This window comes from Numenius arquata, chromosome 5 (assembly GCF_964106895.1).
Source record: "Numenius arquata chromosome 5, bNumArq3.hap1.1, whole genome shotgun sequence".
In the NCBI taxonomy this organism is placed as follows: Eukaryota; Metazoa; Chordata; class Aves; order Charadriiformes; family Scolopacidae; genus Numenius; species Numenius arquata.
Genome location: NC_133580.1, coordinates 20,622,906 through 20,634,682, shown reverse-complemented (window position 1 = coordinate 20,634,682; position 11,777 = coordinate 20,622,906). Strand labels below are relative to the sequence as shown.

General features: G+C 42.1%; 1 protein-coding gene across 1 annotated transcript; it reads left to right on the top strand.

Annotated features, from left to right (window-relative positions):
- Positions 1-468: 468 nt before the first annotated feature.
- BRS3 (bombesin receptor subtype 3) lies at positions 469-4,892 on the top strand. The gene is made up of 3 exons (XM_074148045.1): positions 469-899; positions 3,574-3,925; positions 4,485-4,892. The coding sequence occupies exons 1-3, from the start codon at positions 469-471 to the stop codon at positions 4,890-4,892; spliced, it is 1,191 nt and encodes a 396-aa protein (XP_074004146.1).
- Positions 4,893-11,777: the final 6,885 nt, after the last annotated feature.

The following is an 11,777-nucleotide window of genomic DNA, read 5'->3' as shown; positions in this document are numbered from 1 at the left end:
ATTTCAAGTTTGCATTGTATTTCCTTCTTAGAACATTTTGAAAAATATTCAACATTTGCTAGATAATACGCAAACCCTAATACTACAGTAATTACAATACAGTAATTATTTGCCAGATACTTCCAAGAAAAAAAAAAACACCAACAAACATCCATCATTTCAGCTAATATCTTTAAAGAAACCCCTTTTCTCTTTTTTCCTCCTCCCTCTCCACTCCACTAGCTGAAAAGCCAATAAAAAAATTCTCCACCTCCTACACAGTTCAGAACAAGATCTGTGTGCATTTCTCCTAGGCATGTTTGGAGACCCAGAAGGGGATGACAGTAGTTCATGCACAACGGGAATCTTAATTTCAGGCACAAATCTGTACCTTTCTATTGACCTTGTTGATATGCCACAAGATAAATATTAAACGATTTTTTTTTGATCAATTTAAGTCCAGCCTGGGGAGAAGAAACACTTAAAGAAATGTCTCAAGTATACTTGCATTCAGCTAATCAGACTTTGTGTGCTTCTACAAACGGTACAGAACTGAAATCAATCGTTGATAATGAAACCACAAATGAAAAATGGACCGAAGACTCCTTTCCAGGATTAGAAATACTGTGCACTATTTATGTTACATACGCTGTGATCATTTCAGTGGGTCTCCTTGGAAATGCTATCCTCATCAAAGTCTTTTTCAAGATTAAATCAATGCAGACGGTTCCAAACATCTTCATCACCAGCCTGGCATTTGGAGACCTACTGCTTTTATTAACTTGTGTGCCTGTAGATGCAACACGTTACATTGTGGATACCTGGCTCTTCGGAAGAATTGGGTGCAAGCTGCTGTCTTTTATCCAGTTAACCTCAGTTGGAGTATCAGTGTTTACCCTGACTGTTCTCAGTGCTGACAGGTGGGTCTGATGCGACTGATTTGCCTGGAGATGCCACAGGTGTGAAGTTAGAAACGAATAAAACAGCTGAAATTATTATTTTGCACAGTATTAAATGGCACATTGTAATAGACTAAAAAAAAAAAAAAAAAAACAAACCAAAAACCGAGCACTCATCCATTTAATTTTAAAATGTGTGTTAGAAAAATTGGAGCAGTTCTTTTTAATGGAGGGAAGTGAGAAAGACTCTTAAAGTCTTTTGACCTTTTATTAGCTTGAAGTACAGTATGGGTTTTTTTCTCAATTGCACAGAAAAGGGAAATTGCTTAAGGTGGGGGAAAGACAGTATATTGGTGCTATCTAGTGGTGCACTAAAGTAGTCAGGGAAGATGAAAAATAAAACTCCGAAAATTGCCTGAGTGGAAATCCTTTGTTCTATGCACTCAGCGAGGCTCTAAAATCCTAGAACATAAAAGATTGACATGTGGGGCAAAAAGCCAAAAATTAAAGACAGAGCAGCCTGGGGGACAAATCAATAACTCTCATGACTTGAAGGTAACTGCAATACTATAGTAATTGTCCGTGTGAGTGCCCTGTTTGCAGGCACAATTTGAATATTTTATCTTATAGCTCATATATCTTTTCCAGAGATATTTTAGCCCAGAGGTCCTGAAATTAAACTCAGGTTACAACGAAAGCACTGTTAGCAGGGATCAGTGCCCCCACCTGACTGTTGCCAGGAGGAGCGGAACAATCGGTTTTCCACACACTTCTTTTCTGAATGAACAAAACTGAGATGAGATTTCGGTTCAATCAGCACAAGCATGAAAAAGGAGCAGAAAAACCCAACATCAATTTTAGTATTAAGAGAGAGAAAAAGATCTTCATCTTGTATGCCAGCAATTACAGATTGTACGTAACAGCAAGTAGTTCACGTGTGCAGAATTTAAGAAATGCTACTGTCACTGTACTCCAAAAAATCCCAGCCAACACAGTAATGGCCAAACTGGGTCAGATCAAGGGTCCGTGTAGGCCAATACCAGTTTCCAGCAGCGGTAGTATAAGGACAAGAAAAGACACATAGGAAGAATAAAAACCACTATCCAACTTGTACTCTAAGCCTCCAGATGACCTCCTGCGCAGATGTGTGTGTCTATTTAATAACCTCACTGGGTTTCTCTCCCAGATCCTTGTTCAGCCTTTTCTTGAACTTGTTTAGCAATGACTTTCACTGCCTGTTGCATCAACAACTCCTTTTTTTTGCTTCGCGTGTGGCTTTATTTGATGGCCCTGGCTCTTATCCCAGAAGAGACAGTAGTCCCCCCCCAATCCATCCCTCCAGGCTATTCATGATATATTGCATCCTTGGTATGGGGGTTTTTTTTATGGTGGTTTTTTTTGAGTTAAGGTGTGTAGAGCAGCACATGTAGTTCACGAGCTGCATGAACAAGACATACAGAAAATTGCAAAATAGTCTCTTTTGCTCTCCATTGTTTTCCTATTAATTCCTAACATTTGCTTTTTTGTTGGTTTTTTAGGGTTTGGTGTTGGTGGGTTTTTTTTCCCTAATGCTGAATATTAAGCTGATGTTTTCTCTGAAGTATCCTATTTATCACAGCTCCAAGGTCTTGTGTGAAGTCAGTTCAGAGTCCATCCTTTAGACACTTAGTTCTGTATTTGATTCTTTACGGTAGCTGTTACGTCAATTCTCCGTGCTACATTTTCACAGGGTATAGTAAACATATAGTAAACATCCTGAGAAAGCTCAGAAAGCTCAATCGTACACAATGCCAGAGCACCATGTTCTAGTATGCTAGAAGAGCTCAAAGTCAATAAAAATTGTATTTATTTGATACATAGCAGTCCAGCTTGCAGTTTGTTATTTAAATTTGCCCCAAGGAGAAAAAGACCAGATCCTCAGCCTGTGGAAAACGGTACAACTAAGCTGGCTTATCCTCTGGATCCTTTTTCACTGCCTTTCCTTTCATGCCAGTCTTGTGCCCCCCTGGAGGGGTCTCTTCTTTCTGCACCATGGAGACTCCCTGATACTTTGGGAACAGGGTATATTGTTCCCTGTGCTTCATCCATCTTTTTCCATGTCTCGTTTCCACACAGATTTTCACACATCTATAGATTTACCCAGATTTTTCTCATATGTCTGACTCAGTCCACATGCTGCAGGATCACAGCCGTGAATCAACAGCAGTGTTAGCTCCTGTTTTATAAGCATGAATGAATACTGGAGCATCGTTTGGAGTCAGATCACTGCACTCAGCTGTGATCTGAAGAACATGGAAGAAAGGAGGGGTGTATATGCTTGGTTTCACATATTTATAAAATAGTTAACCTGTTTCATACCTGTACCAGTTTTGCATACTAATTCCCTCATTTACCTTCCAGGCAAATAGGAGAGATGATTCCTCTTACTGATCCTAATCCAAACAGCAAAAGTCATCTTTCCTTAGGAAGGCTTTAATGACAAGCCCTGCCAGCCAGTTCGTTAAAATACATGCTTAATTTTAACTTTTACATTTCCAACTTAATCACAAAGAGTAGTATCTGTTTTCATTTCCAAAATGGTTCTATCACTCTTAGTTTAGTGAGAACTGGGATGGCTTTATCCTCAGGAAGTCTGCACTGTCAGTGCTTGCATTATTTCTGTCTTCATTCTGAGAGTGATGTTGGTTGGTTTTAGGTACAGAGCCATCGTTAAGCCCTTGGAACTGCAGACGTCGGATGCGCTCCTGAAGACCTGCTGTAAAGCTGGCTGCGTTTGGATTGTCTCCATGATACTTGCTATCCCAGAGGCTGTTTTTTCAGATTTGTATTCTTTCAGCAATCCTGAGAAAAATGTAACTTTTGAGGCATGTGCCCCCTATCCTGTATCTGAGAGGATCCTGCAGGAAGCTCACTCCCTGGTTTGCTTCTTAGTGTTCTACATCATACCCTTAGCTGTCATTTCTGTCTACTATTTTCTTATCGCCAGAACTTTATATAAAAGTACATCCAACATGCCAGCAGAAGAACACGGTCATGCCCGTAAGCAGGTAAGCTATGATCAAGCACGAATGTGTCCAGTTTTCCAAAATCTATTATGCTGATAAAGTCAGAATACTTGAGCTCAAAATCTTTACCTGATAATAAAATAAAAAGCTTCATAAACTCAGTCAATATTAGCAATCCAAATTCAGCTATGCACTTAAGCACGTTTATGACTTGTTAACTTAATTGTGACTGTACACGCTTTCCTAAAGAGGGATGGGTGGCTTTTTTGCATAATTATGAACATATTAAACTCAGGAGTTACAATGTTGACTTGTAAACAGAGACTTCATCCATGTGAGCTGAAACATTAACCACTGTACTTTTATATCCTAGTCTATATGAGATTGCCACGTGATTTATAATGGAAAGGAAATGTGCTCTGCACTGGAAATACTTTGTTAAAACAATTAGGAAATAGTTTTATTTTTCTATTGTTTTTTGGTTTGAATTTTTTTCCATTTTGCTTTTTTGGCCACTAATGCATTTAGACCCCTTTGAAAATCTACATAAACACGTGTTACTAATTGCTACTAATACCAAATATGCATTATTTTCTCATAGATCGAATCCCGCAAGAGAGTTGCAAAAACAGTGCTGGTGCTTGTTGCTTTGTTTGCCTTTTGCTGGCTGCCTAACCACATCCTCTACCTATACCGCTCTTTCACATACCATGCTTCTGTAGATGCTTCCACCTTTCATCTGATAGCCACCATTTTTTCCCGTGCCTTGGCCTTCAGCAATTCCTGCGTCAATCCTTTTGCTCTTTACTGGCTGAGTAAAAGTTTCCGGCAACATTTTAAAAAGCAAGTCTCGTGCTTCAAGGCAAGACTGGGAACGAAGCCTCCCAGTGCTAGCCACGGTAATACCCCCACCAGAGCCCTGTCTGTGACAGGCAGCACGCACGGCTCAGAAATCAGCGTTACGCTCCTTACAGATTACAGCATCACAAAAGAAGAGGAAAGTGTTTAGTCTGTCTGGGATGAAAAAAGGACAGAAACTGGCATTTGCAATCAAGACACTGCTACCGAGAGTCTGGAAAAAGGCCCCATGCCTTGTCCTGTCTGTGAAAGCATTTTCATCAGGAGTTCCTCATTTTTTTTTAAATATAAAATAAAGAATTCAAACTGTGTGGGAGAAGCGGCAACAGCTGAACTTTCCAGCATAAACTCAAAGGGATTGTTTGTGTTCCCAAGCATGAACACGGATCTCAAGCTGGAATTCCTGGACTGGGTAGGACAGGAGTCAGCAGAGTTGGTGTGAGAATTGGCCGTGAGGTTGGTTTTGTTCTCAGCGACTTGTTCTTTGACAGAGTTCCGTCTGTCAAATACTCACCTCTACAGCAAGAAAGCAGAGGCATGAATCTTCATACCACGATCAGACAGACAGATTTTTTATTTCTTTCTGGTTTTATCCCGAACGTTAAAAATTGGTAAGCGCATCATTTAGCACATGCTAAAATGAAGGAAAGTTAAGGTTTGTAGTACGGTGTAGTAAAAAAGAAAAAGCATCGTGGGCCAGATCCACACCAGCCTTTGCTCTGCCAGTGACTTTGAAACTCTGGGTAAGAGTTGACTGCTGTGTAAAGAGATGGCTTTCGCAGCTCCTAAGGAGGCCAAGGGAACCAGCAGGTGATCAGCTCCCTTAAAAAGCTATTATTGTCTTCAACCACATTTGTAAAATTCTTTGCAATCTATGGGAAAAACATCTCAGCACTGCAGAGTTCTGTATTGTTACAGTGGTTTTAGCATCAAGAAATTGGGACAGATCTGTATTAGAGTGCTAGTTTGGATTTGCAGTGTACTTCTGAAGCAAACTGCTCAAACGTCCCCTCCTGCCTTACTTTGCTCTGTCTCCCAGGGTGGTCTGGAGTGCACAGCCTGGATTCCTCTCGGATGAAACTGTGCATCCAGTCCACAGAACCAGACTGGAGCGAGTTTGAACACAGCCCCCGAAAGTGTATGGTGTGGGGGGCCACTTCCCTCCACGGATCCCCTCCTGCTGTGGTCATATCTAAGCATTTGGCACATTTTCAACCATGCTGGGAGAGCTGGATTTCTCTATTGTACTAATTTTCTGTTCCTCAAGCTCTTCAAGTAACATCTCTTTTTAATATTACGATATACTGTCTTTATGAGATAGGTCTTCTAATCTGAAATCCACTGATTTTATGAGTCTGTATGGAGAGGCAAGTCTATCACGGGCAGCTGTGCATCCCTAAAAACCTCAGCAGCCCTGCTGGCAGGGGCTCACTTTCCATCAGGAAATACAGGAAGCAAGTCTTCCCACCCCACATTACAAAAATGTTGAATGACACTGATTTTTATGAAGTTTGTGTAACCTGCACCAAAACTGTGTTCTGTGGGAGCTGGTGAGAGAAAACACAATAGATTTTTCACCATTTAAAGTCAGGGTCTTCTATCTCAAAAAAAGAAGTATAGAAGAGAGGTTGCAACATATGAATTGAACAAAATAGTGCTGTCAGTCACAGAAGCTTCAGTTTTAACTAACCCTTGAAGATATAAAACCCCTCCAGCTGCACAGAGCCCCTAACAATGCATGGCTGGAAATCCACCCATCCATGCACCATTATTTGAGTTCATTCTAAGATGAGAAAATCTATTTGCAGTCACTCTCTGTTGACCGCCCTAATCAGAATAATAAAACCAAAGTATAAATCCCAAGGGCATTGGAATACAACCTCTAGCATCTTAAACCAGTTTAATGATAGCCCATTTTAATCCCATCAAGCCTGGCCTTATTTCACTGCGCTCTTCATGTTACATGCTGCAAGGCTATAAACACTAATTTTCAACTGGATTCTCCCTTTTATTGTACCATTTGTAGACCAGGATAGGATCACTGAAACGAATGGAAATATAACAGCAAAGAAATACAATTTACGGCAAACCAGACTCTAGAGACCTTATTTTAGTCTCTTTGTCTTAATATAACACACTCCCTGGTAGTGAGCTACGTACAAATAAAACGAACATATTGCACTGATATTTTCTCCTTTTTTTTTTTCTTCAGTAGAGCTGCAGGGTGAGATAGAAATAGGTAAATAAGCCTACACACTTATGAGCCCACTTTTATCTTCCTAGATCTTACTACAGGGAATTCAAAACAAAAGAAAAATCAACAAAGATTGCAGTTCCTTCCATCATTCTTTCTTCTAGCTTATTAAAGCCTTTGGAAAACACATCTGCCACGTTTCACAGAATCGCAGAATGCTATGGGGTTGGAAGGGACCTCTGGAGATCATCTAGTCCAACCTCCCCTACCAAAGCAGGTCCACCTACAGCATGTTGCACAGGATCATGTCCAGGCGGGGGTTGAATGTCTCCAGAGATGGAGACTCCACCACCTCTCTGGGCAGCCTCTTCCAGGGCTCTGCCACCCTCAAAGTGAAGTTCCTCCTCATGTTGAAATGGAACTTATGTACAAGTTTGTGCCCATTTCCTCTTGCCCTGTCACTGGGCACCACTTAAAAAAGACTGGCCCCATCCTCCTGACACCCACCCTTTGATTATTTATAGGCGTTGATCAGATCCCCCCTCAGTCTTCTCTTCTCCAGACTAATAAGACCCAAGTCCCTCAGCCTCTCCTCCTAAGGGAGATGCTCCAGGCCCCTCATCATCCTTGTAGCCCTCTGCTGTACCCTCTCCAGCAGTTCCCTGTCCTTCTTGAACTGGGGAGTCCAGAACTGGACACAGTGCTCCAGATGGGGCCTCACCAGGGCAGGGCAGAGCAGAGCAGAGGGGGAGGATGACCTCCCTCAACCTGCTGGCCACACTCTTCCTGATGCATCCCAGGACGAAGTCTCTGGACCTCACAATTTGTCTCTGCTGGAGACCAAATTTCCCACTGCAAAATCCTTGCCTACCCCTCACAGTAGCCGTTAAAAGGCACATTTTTTTAATTCACCATTTTCCTTGCCTTGCATGCAGCTACTTTTTGCTTGTGTAATTACTCCTCTAACTGGATGGTCTATCTATTGCTAACATATCCTGTTACAAAATTGGTATTTTTGCTATATGCTGTACATGTTTTGGTTAAAGACTGGCAATATTTCAAGCCATAATTTAACTATTCCGCGCACTTTATGCTTTTATAATTCTGTACTTTCAAATCTTCATGACGTATTAGAGTGATATATTGGTCAACATTTATTTTTATCTAAACAGTCCGATATTATTCATTCCATCTATTCCCCCACTATAATTATCCATAAAATGCCCCCACATTACTATAACCGGATTTAGGGAAAAAGGGATGTTTCCTTTGCAATCTTTTCTCAGTGTTACAAACCCCAATTCTTTTACCCTTAGGTAATACAAGTGTAATTACGTAAGAGCATATGGGAATAATGTCTATTGACAGAAGCACTGAGTGTTATTTAGCAAAGAACTGGCATGAGGAATTAGGGGTTTATTATATCCACAATGAAAGAATAGGTAGAAAAAAGGTAAAAAATACTGAAAGGCAAGACTCCATCAAAGATCTTGTTCATGGGGAGTCCTACTGAGTAAGGAAATATGATTTCCAGGATGTACCTTTTTTATAATCTGCTTTGTGAATGAGATGTACACATTAACAGCTTTAATACATATAAATGTAACAATTAATGTTCACGTTAGCAACAGGTTTAGCATCAGTACTCTCATTTGTGCTGCCACTATGAGATGCTGGTTTAGTTTTTAAAAAAAGCCACAAAAAATGAACAAAACCATGTCAAAGCATGGATATAGTGGAACAGACTGCATCTCCAGCTATGGCACAGAATATTAAAGTCAGTTATGAAATTATAGCCATTTTAAAGCTCACCCTCCTGTTTTCATAGAAAGTATTATTTTATTTTACATAGTTAAATATGGGCCGCCTGCTGACACTCATGTGTGCCTGCTAAGAACATTGCAATTAAAGAATAAGCTAAAGTTACGCACAGCTACAGCACTTACATACTTCAATCAATGGTACTTATAATTAAGGAAAAAAGCAAACAGGCTCTAATCAGTGTTTCGTTATGGGCTCTGCCACAGATGGTCCCCTCAGTGCAAGGGGAACTGTTTTGTGGAATTTCCTTTGTCAGCACAGGAAAGGGTATTGAAATTTTAGCACTTCTGGATCTGGTCCTGTCATTTTTTGCACTGTGACGACTCCTCTTCAAGCACACGGGGCTGTGTAACAGCTACAGGTTCCAGCCCCATGGAAAGCCCAGAGGAGTAACCTCCCTCTACTTAATCACTAGTTACTGCCCCCTTGATTTAACGTAACAACACACTTTAAGAAAAGACCATTTACTCTTACCTAATTAAGTATTAGCTAGTGAATTGCTGGTTCCCCCCTAACAGACAGCAAAACACCACTGTAGGAAAACCAACATTTGGGTACTTTGAGTAGGTGGCATCTCCGGACAATCAGCTCTGATGAATCCAAATTGCCTTTTATCACACAGGAGAGTCAGATACAGATATAAAACCATCATGCTAATACCTCCTTTTAATATTTACTTCAAGACATTCTGTCAAGATTTAAAATGCTGTTTCTCGACAGCCGAGACTGACCTGATCTGTGTAACTCTTGAGCATTTCGCGGCATCCCCAGAACATGCAGCTTGCTGTAGCGGTGCATGTGCAGCCACGAATTACATCGTTTCAAGGATGTGATTAAGGGGAAAGCTGTCTTGACCCCCAAAACTGACAAGTTTCCAGTCGAATCAGTTTCCTGAGCTAGCTCACTGCGCTGTCTTTTCTGCAGAGGAAGAGAAGCGATGGTGGCGACACGGTAAGAAGCTGTGCCACAGGAGCTGCCGTCACACCCGCTGTGATCTGTGGAAAGCATGAGGGAATTTGCGGTAGTTTGTCCTCATAGCTACATTAAAGCGTACAGATCAGATTTACTAGGCACTAACCCTGCTGCACACAAGCATGATCTCACTTCCCTGGGACTGAGATGAAATTTGGCTCTCCTGCTCCCCGGGACAGTGCCCCTATCATTTGCTGTAGGCAGATCTGCACACTAGGGAAATCTGTAGTGTGCAGACACAGACCTCACTACATTTACTCAGGTTATGAATGTAAAAAACTGCCAAAAATAAGCAGTTTTAAGACTTAAATTGTATTGCTTTTACAGTGATTAAGGCTATGACTATCTTACTTCTAAACACATACCCAATTCCATTTTTATAAGTAAGCACAGTCTATGTTAAGCCTCTCATGCTCCTCACCAAAAGCTAATACCTATTTGAGAGCTAATACAAATGTCTCTTAAGCTGTCAGTTTGTAAGTGATGACAAAACAATCTTTGGACAACTATCGGAATAGCCCCGCCAAGAGAAAATTCTTGAAGCATGAAAGATGTCATTAACTAGGCTCGATGTTCCTTGTCTAACAGCCAAAGGTTACTAGAAGGCTATATTTATATCCTCAGCAAATTTAATCTGACGGTCTGTTGACCAGCCAGTTAGCTGGTGTCGCTCTCTCCCTACACAGCTTCACAAGCCTCTTGGATTTTATTATCATTCCAGTCTGTAAGACACTAAAGATATATTTGTTCCTGGAATACTCATTTCCAGAAAACTTCTGTCCTGAATATTATTTTCCTTGCTTAGTGGAAAGACTGCTTTGCGGCAGGCAACTAGCCACTGCCAGCCTCGATGGGACCACTCAGCTAAATTTTAATTTAAGACACATGCACTGTTTTAATACCTGGGTTTTATAGCTCTAGGTTAAATTTTGCAAAACAAAACCTAAACAGTGTGCTTCTTTATGCTCTAAATAAAAAGAAATACTTTCAAAAGCATAATTCAGCAATTAAATGTGCTTTTGATGTAAAGCTATCTGGGTTACATTGTGAAAACCGCTAGATGGCACTGAACGAAGGTCTTTTAAAATAACTGATTTGAATAAGAAAATTTTATTTAAGCACCCACAGATACAAGTACTACACTGATGAATAGCTAATTGCAGGCTTCATCAATGCAAACAAATTCACAGTTTTGAAGACAAGCTTCATCCCTTGTGTTGTACCAACCCTTTTGGAAAGGACCACACAAGCAGCGTGGCCGGATGTCCTCTGCCTGTCCCACCCCTGTCCCCTGGAAAGCAGGTCCTTGTGCCACCCAGGCAGACCCCACCAGCGGCTCCTCCTGCCCAGGAGACTTAATTAGTCGAACTACTGACACAAGCAACCTGTGCCAAGGGAGGAGCAAGACCCAGTTTGATGTTTTGACATTTAGCATGCCATTTAAGTGTTATCTACCTCTTTTTTTGGTTTTGTCTTTGCCTCTAGTAGGATATGAAAACACTTTCAGTGACAGACGACGGCCAGCTGGCTGCACAGCACCTCAACTGACGGCAGCAACTTAACTGCTCAGTGCTGTCCAAGGCACAACAGGGAAAAGTATTCCAGGAGGAAGTACTTGCAGTACTTCATGCCCCTCAGCAGGCTTTTATTTTACGTAAGTAAAACCACAGCAGTCTCTACACCAGGCCCATCTAGGTAGGGCTCCACACCTACCGCAGGCCTGGAAGGGTCTGCAAGGCCCGAAGCAGTCTCAGGCCCAGCCGCCCGCCTGCCAAGACGCTGCCTGTGGTGAAACAGCTCTGCAGCCTGAGGGAAAGGAGCCCGCCCGGTGCTGCGCCATCGCTGCAGGCCTCGGCCCGCCCAGAGGCGGGAAAGGAAGCACCCCCCTCCCGCCGCGCGCGCCCCCCCAGCCCTCTCCGGGGAGGGCCGCCCCTTCCCCATTGGCTCCGCCGCCTTCACGTGACCAGCCAGCCGGCGGCTCAGTTTCTGCGGGGTGGTCGGGAAGGCGTGGGGAGGGGGTGCGTCACTTCCGCTCCTGCGCGTTGCGGG

Coding starts and splice junctions, on each gene's coding strand:
- BRS3 (XM_074148045.1), top strand. CDS start 469: ATGTCTCAAGTATACTTGCATTCAGCTAATCAGACTTTGTGTGCTTCT. Junction 900..3,573: donor ACTGTTCTCAGTGCTGACAG/GTGGGTCTGATG, acceptor GGTTGGTTTTAG/GTACAGAGCCATCGTTAAGC. Junction 3,926..4,484: donor ACGGTCATGCCCGTAAGCAG/GTAAGCTATGAT, acceptor ATTTTCTCATAG/ATCGAATCCCGCAAGAGAGT.